At 52.8% G+C, this 7500-nt stretch overlaps 2 protein-coding genes across 2 annotated transcripts in view; one reads left to right on the forward strand and one right to left on the reverse strand.

Annotated features, from left to right (window-relative positions):
* Positions 1-680: 680 nt before the first annotated feature.
* Positions 681-4175, forward strand: EAH_00016880 (glycogenin-1, putative; the record flags this gene model as incomplete). The annotated part of the gene is made up of 1 exon (XM_013397753.1): positions 681-4175. One exon carries the CDS (start codon positions 681-683, stop codon positions 4173-4175), a length of 3495 nt encoding a protein of 1164 aa, XP_013253207.1.
* A 1071-nt stretch (positions 4176-5246) lies between these two features.
* Positions 5247-7500, reverse strand: part of EAH_00016890 (hypothetical protein, conserved) — a gene marked incomplete at both ends in the record, with an annotated part of 4812 nt that continues 2558 nt past the window's right edge. The window contains 7 exons of the mRNA XM_013397754.1: positions 5247-5365; positions 5643-5739; positions 5963-6084; positions 6294-6363; positions 6588-6753; positions 6914-7040; positions 7411-7493. Coding sequence (XP_013253208.1) covers positions 5247-5365; positions 5643-5739; positions 5963-6084; positions 6294-6363; positions 6588-6753; positions 6914-7040; positions 7411-7493 — 784 coding nt within the window. The remainder of the gene's footprint in view (positions 5366-5642; positions 5740-5962; positions 6085-6293; positions 6364-6587; positions 6754-6913; positions 7041-7410; positions 7494-7500) is intronic.

The raw sequence follows: 7500 nt of genomic DNA on the forward strand, positions 1-7500 counted from the left end.
CTGCTGCTCCTCCTCCCCCTCTTGCTCTTGTTGCTGCTGCTGCTGTTGAAGAGTTAATAAAATTATGAGTTCTAAGAGTAAACTGCAGAAGGAAAGACAAAAAACATCCAGTGAGAACGACAAACACGCTGAACCGAGGGGGCCCCAAACCCTGCTGCTGGGGGCCCCCCGAGCGCCTCAGGCTGCTGCTGCTGCTGCCACTGCTGCTGTTGCTGTTGCTGTTGCTGCTGCTGCTGCTGCTTCGGGTGTATCTAGCCTTCTGAGTTTGGGATTGAATTTTTGTCTTTAAAATACCAGCTATAATGCAGTTTATAAAAAAGAAGTAGCGGTTTACTGCTCTGGTGTACAGACACCTGAGGTGTGTAGCTGCGCATACATTGAAGAGTGTTTGCTGCTGCTGCTGCTGCTGCTGCTGCTGCTGAGCCCTTCTTGTTTCTCTTGACTTCGTGGGTTTTATTTATATTAATTTTTGCATTAATATTTTGCTTTTAAACTCAAATGAAGAAGTATTTCTCCCTGTGGGGCTCCCAGCTGCCTATACACTTGAAGGGACCCTCTAATCTTCACTCGACCGCTAGCCAGTGCTTGGCTTCTGCCTCATATTTGAGGTGTATGTACACCTGAGTTGAGTGTTAGTAGCTGCTGCTGTCTCCTCTATTCCCCGTAGTTGGGGCGGCGTGATGGCTGTCTCTGGGGCAGTATCGAGCTGCACGTACACCCCAAGTAGCGAAGTTGTTCGTGGTGTATATTGTACAGTGCTGTCTACACCCTCTAACCTCCCTGGCTTATGTTGTTTAATTAAATCTCTTTACCAGTCAAATCCTTCCTTCCCTCTTCTCGTCCTTCTACCCCCGAAACTCCGAGCAGCTGTCTCATCTCTATTCCTTATAACCCAACAACAACACAGCACATCAAATGAACAACAACACTGTAGGGGGGCCCCTGTGGGGGCCCCAACAGGCGCCCCTACACAGGACCCTACAGGGGGCCCCACAGGGGGGCCCCCCACTGAAGCTGCCACACGGGCCCCCACTGAGGCCTCTACAGGTGTCTCCTTAGGAACCCCCATTGGGGCTTCCACAGGGGCCCCCACAGGGGCCCCCAGTTGGCCTTCCGCAGGGGTCCCTACAGGGGCCCCCACTGGGGCTCTGGGGGCCCCGGTAGGGGCCCCCACAGGGGCCCCTACAGCTGCTTTAACAGGGACCCAAAAAGGGTTCAGTGGGGGCCCCCATTTAAAAGAGACGCAAAGCAAGGAGACATTTGAATCACCGGTTAATGGGGGGCCCCTTGCGGGGCCCCCTCACATGGGGCCCCCCGATGTGGGGTTGCAGAGGGGGCCCCCTGGACTGGAAGGTTTAGAAGGGATGAAGGGATTGAAGGTCTTAGGTTTTGTTGTTTATTCTTCTCTTACGGTGTACTTCGTGGAGACAGAGCCGCTGCAACTCTTTGCTGCTAAAGGGAACCCGCAGCAGCAGCAGCAGCAGCAGCAGCAGCAGCAGCCGGAGAAGCAACAGGAGCAGCAGCAGCAACAACAACAACAACGACAGCAGGAGCAGCAGCAGCAACAACAACAACAGCAACAGCAACAGCAACCGCAGCAGCAGCAGCAGGAGGAACAGCAGCAGCAGCAGCAGCAGCAGGAAGAAGAGGGGGATGAGGAGGAGGCTTCTCTTTGTTTGCTGAAGCTGCGTTTGTGGGAACTAGAATGCTTCAAAGTTGTGGTGTATGTTGAGTGCGACTGCATCATCATCCGCAACATTGACTCTCTCTTTTCTTTAAAAATAACACCCGATAAACCTGCATTTGCTCCTTCTCTCTTCCCTCCAGATGCATTTGATGCTGGCGTTATTGTGCTCAGGCCTAGCCGCCTGCTGCAGCAGCAGCTGCTGCAGCAGCTGCAGCAGCAGGTGCAGCAGCAGGTGCAGCAGCAGGTGCAGACGCAGGTGCAGACGCAGCAACTACTCAGCGATCTCTCAAATAACCAGCAGCAGCATCAACAGCAGCAGCAAACACAAACCAGCCTGCAGCAGCAACAACAACACCATCAACATCTGCTGCAGCACGCGCGTACTCGCCGCGCCTCTTCTCCTGCTGCTCCTCTTGCTGCTGCTGCTCCTGCTGCTGCTGAGGGAGACTCTGACCCACAAGGCCACAGACCGCGCAGCCGCAGCACTCTGACTAACAGCAAAGGCAGCAGCAGCAGCAGCAGCAGCAGCAGCAAGACACAACAGAATCCCCGAGCAGCAGCAGAAGAAGCAGCAGCAGATGCCCTTCCTATTGCTGTTACCCTCCCCCTTCCAGCAGCAGAAAACCGAAGAAAGGAGACAGATTCTGCTGCAACGAGCGAAGTAAAAGCACACCCAGCAGCAGCAGCAACAGCGGAAGCAGCAGCAGCACCAGCAGCAAAACTCCCTTCAACCCTAGCAGGGCCCCTGCAGCACACACTGCTATTGCAGCAGCAGGAGCAGCAGCAGCAGCAGCAATTAAATGAAATAAGCTTTAATATCTTCTTAAATCAATTCTTCTCCTCGTGGTACACCTGGGAAGCACCCCACAGATTACCCTTCCGCTACAATGCGCGGCATATGATGCTGCTGTATATGGGGGGATGGGCGTGTGCCTCTCCTGCTGCTGCTGCTGCTGCTCCTGCTGCTGCTGCTCCTGCTGCTGCTGCTGCTCCTGGTTGGGGGGCTGTTGGTGCTGCTACCTCTCCCAAGGAAGTTGAGACTATCCCTTTCCCCGCAGCAGCTGCAGCAGCAGCTGCTGCAGCAGCGTCTCGGGGGCCCCCCTCTATTAGAGGGGCCCCTGGGGGCCCCTGGGGCCCCCGGAGGGTACAGAGCAGAGCGAAGAGCCCGCCGTCTTCTTCTGATAAGGGTTTTGTTCGTAATCTGTCTCTGGCATTTCGCAATCTAGGAAGTTTAACTCGATTAAAAGAGACAATTAGCAGCAAGGGACTCAAAAGGGACACTTTGCCTGAGGGGGAGGCTAAGGAGGGAGAACAACCCCACAAAGGGATCCGATCCCATACCGGGATCCGATCCCAAGGGGACAGTCGTTCACCAGAGATCGGATCCCATGCGGGGATCGGATCCCCTACAGGGACGGGATCGCAGCGGGGGGTGGGGTCCCCAATTGGGATCGGATCCCAGCGGGGGATCGGTTTTCAAGGGATCGGATCCCACGAGGGGCATGCGTTGTCTTCTGTTGGCAGCGACGTGTCTTCTGCGAGAGGAGACAGTTTAACGCTTTCAGGCTCTCTGCTGCCTCTTCGTTTAGTTGTGGGGGCAATGAGAGACCTCGTGGGGGAGCTGGCTGGGGGCCCCCCCTGCAGCAGAGAGTTCTCTGGTGTATCTGCAGGTGCTTCCTCTTCTTCTTCATCTGTCTTGTCGGACCCTGTCAGAAGCAGCACCAGCAGCAGCAGCAACAGCAAGAGCAACAGCAGGAGCAGCAGCAGCGGCAACAGCAACAGCAGCAGCAGGAGCAACAGCAACAGCAGCAGCAGTTCGCCGTCTCTTAAGTCCCCTTCTGACAGCAGCAGCGACGAATATGAGGGGGGCCCACCATTCGAGCGGGGGGCCCCCAGCAGCAGCTCATCGAGTGCGAGCAGCCCGGGGGAGGAGACGATCCCAAAGGAGACAGCAGGAGACACTTTTCTTGAGCCTCCTCCCTCTTGGGGGGTATTTATTGAAGACACAGCTGAGGAGACCCTGCTAAAAAGAGAGCTTAGCGACCACATTAAAACCCTTCTACGCAGCCGTTCCTCCTTTAGAACGGAGACAGAAAAAGGAGACACCCAAGGCCAAAGGCCCGAAGATATACAGCAGCAGCAGCAGTTGCTGCTGCACCAACAACAGCAGCAGCATCCGCAGCAACAGCAGCAGCAGCAGCAACAGCAGCAACAGCAGCAGCAACAGCAGCAGCAGCAGCGGGGGAAGGTCTCGGAGGAGACAGGCTACGAGTGGAGTGGATGCGATCGTTCGTCTAGTGTCTCCTTCGGAGACATGAGGCCCCCCCTTCTATGGGAGCGATGCAAACCTATTTATGTGCTGCGGTTTGCTGCTGCTGCTAAACCCTGGAGCGAAGAGGGTGTTAGGGGGCCCCTCGAGGTTCTCTGGTGGAGAGTCTTCTTAGGCTTAGACCCCTTTAAAGATAAACAGCTGCGCCAATTCATCTAAGGGTAGAGACAAACAAAAAAGACAAACAGACAGAAGCAGCAACAACCCCCAAAGCAGCTCCTGCTGCTGCTGCTGCTGCTGCTGTTGCACATCCCGCTGCAAAGCGCCAAGCTTCAAGCGTTTGAATGACACCCGCAGCGAAACCCTAAACCCTAAACCCTAAACCCTGAACCCTCCAGTGAACAGACACGTGGGGCTCCGCCTTTTTGCAAATGTTCCTTCTTCCCCGCATCGCCCACTGCACCCATTTGCTAACTAGCCATGTGGCTAGCTAGCTATCCGAGTAGCTAGCTAGCTGGCTAGTTTGCTAGTTCTAGCTAGCTAGCTAGCTACGTTGTTGGCTAGCTAGCTAGCTAGCTAGCTAGGGAGGCATTTCGCCACCTCGAGCGGCAGCCCATAGGCTGAGAGCTAGCCTATCACGTCGCCTATTAACTATCTTTCAGCTAGCTAGCTAGCTAGCTAGCTGGGTGGCTAGCTAGCTAGCCAGCCATAAACCAATGAGGCCTTCTGGAGCAAACGGGGCTCCTCCCGTTTGCTTTTTTTGTATTTGTCTACATCTCGACAGGCGCTTCAAGTGTACGCACACCAAGCTGCTAATGCATACCTAATGCATAGTAATATATACATATATATATATATATATATGCTTACTAGGTAGTCAGCTAGCTCTTAGCTAGCTCTCAGCTAGCTATTCGGTAGATATGTACTAGCTATCGGGCAGCTCTCAGCTAGCTACTAGGTAGATTTGAGCTACTTATTAGCTAGCTACCAGCTAGCCATCAGCTACCGATCATCTGCTAGCCACATGCTAGCTCTCATCTAGCGATTAGTTAGCAATTATATATCTAGCTATGAGCTAGCTATCAGCTAGCCATCAGCTAGCTATCCGCTAGCTCCCAGCTAGCTACACAGTTTCCGAGTTTGTATGCATTTGAAAGAGGGGCATGATTGGGGTGTATGCGCACCTAAAGTGTGCAGAAAAAAAGACAACAGCCCCACAAGCTCTGCTAGGGTTTATGGTTTTGCATTGCATGCGGTGTACATACACCCGAATAAACAAACAAACAATAATTATCGATCCATGCTGCCCCCCGTTAAGACTAAGTGGGCAGACCCCTCTCCTTCTTGAACTTTCTGCAGCGCCTTTAGAGTTGGGAGAGACTCCATTAAGTTTTCTTGTAGTCGCCGTTCTAAGAGCAGCAGCAACAACAGCAGCAGAAGCAGCAGCACCAGTAGGAGCAGCAGCAGCAGAAGCACCGCAAGCAGCAGCAGAAACACCAGCAGTAAGAGAAGCAACAGTAACAGCAACAGCAGCAGAAGCACTAGAAGCATCAGAAACAGCAGAAGCAGAAGCACTAGAAGGATCAGCAGAAGCAGCAGAAGCAACAGCAGCAGCAGCAGAAGCAGCAGCAGCAACAGAAGCCCAATGCAGCAGAGGGAGTGGGGTGTACATACACCTCAGCTTACCTAATTCTAACTTCTTTAATTTCTTTTCCTGCTTCCTCAGGCTCGGGAACTTCCCATGAAAATGCCACGAAATGCGGCGGAAGGCGTCCTTAGCAGTCTGCCATAAACCCTCACAAACCCTAAACCCTAAACCCTAAACCCTAAACCCTAAACCCTAAACCCTAAACCCTAAACCCTAGGTGCGATTGCAGCAAACCACGTGTTGCATCTTTCTCTATATCGGAAGGCGATTGGCGTGCGCATAGTGCCTCAGATAAAGCGTGAGGCCTGAATGCCGAGGGTTTAGGGTTTAGGGTTTAGGGTTTAGGGTTTAGGCTGACCATTACGTTTCCAAATGCATCTCTGTAGTCGATGTTTACTTCTCTCTCGTTCTCTGCATTGTGCAGAGGCTGCTCTAAATGATGTCCTCGTCTCCTGCGAATCTTGTCTAGAGAGAAGAAGTCTGAACCACGAACCCTAAACCCTAAACCCTAAACCCTAAACCCTAACCCTGGGGAAGCCAGTCGCTTCGCCCCGCTACCGTCTGAACGAAAGTGTCGCCAGCAGCAACCACTGCAGCACCATCAGCAGCAGCAGCAGCAACAGCAGCAGCAACAGCAGCAGCAACGACAGCAGCAGCAGCAGCAGCAACAGCAGCAGCAGCAGCAGCACCTTTGCTTTGTAGATACGCCAGTGCTCCTGAGACAGAATTTCCAATGGGTTGCTCCGCCATGAACTCCGGCTGAGCAGCCACACTCAAACCCTAAACCCTAAACCCTAAACCCTAAACCCTAGGCCTTAAGCGGTCAGCACTAAACTCTCAACCTCAGGCTTTTAGCATTAAACCATCAACCTCAACCCTTAAACCCTAAACCCTAAACCCTAAACCCTAAACGCTAAACGCTTGAAGGTGGATTTCTGAGTCAGGGTTTAGGGGTTAGGGTTTAGGGTTTGTTTAAAATGTACTTCAGAGTCTTCTTCGTCTTCGTCTTCTTCCTGTTTAGAGGCTGTCTCCACAACTTCTCCTTCTTCTGTCTCCTCTCGCTGCTGCGTGTTGCTCGGAGACACAGACCGACGCGCTGCCTTGCTGCTGCTGCTGCTGCTGCTGCTGCTGCTGCTGATTTTAATTCCCCTGAAGACGTATACAAACCCCAAACCCTAAACCCTAAACCCTAAACAACACACCCTAAACCCCTCCTCCTCCCACGTGCCACACCATACCCTACTCTGCGCACATCATTATAATCCTCACTCCTGCAATGAGGGTTTAGGGTTTAGGGTTTAGGGTTTACTTTGTTGGCTTAGGAATCAAGAGGCTTCCTCTTGCTTCATTAGCCTTCTCCATTGGTGTGCGTACACTCCGACAAAACTCTGTCATATTCGACAGCTGAAGCCCCTCCTCCTCCTCCTCAACCACCGCTGCGCCAAACCCTAAACCCTAAACCCTAAACCCTAAACCCTAAACCCTAGGCCCTAAACTCTACACTATAAAGCCTCAACCCCAAGCCCTAAACCCTAAACTCTAAACCCCCAACACAAACACCTAAGCCCTAGACCCTAAGTAATAAAACCCTAAAACCTAAACGCTGAGTTCTAAACCCTAAACCCTAAACCCTAAACCCTAAACCCTAAACCCCCCAATGGTTTTAAAGTAGTGCAAATAAAGCCTCATAACTGCGGACTCGTAGACCCTAAACCCTCAACCCTCATCCTGGGCCAACACACCCTAAACCTTAAACCCTAAACCCTAAACCCTAAACCCTAAACCCTAAACCCTAAGAAGCCTCACTCTGATGTGCCTGCTCAACAAGCATCGCCGTCTTGGGGAGAAGACCCTTCGAATCTGCTTCCCCCTCTGTCGCTCTGCTGCGTCTGCATG

This window comes from Eimeria acervulina, genomic scaffold (assembly GCF_000499425.1).
Source record: "Eimeria acervulina Houghton genomic scaffold, Eah_scaff106, whole genome shotgun sequence".
NCBI lineage: Eukaryota > Apicomplexa > Conoidasida > Eucoccidiorida > Eimeriidae > Eimeria > Eimeria acervulina.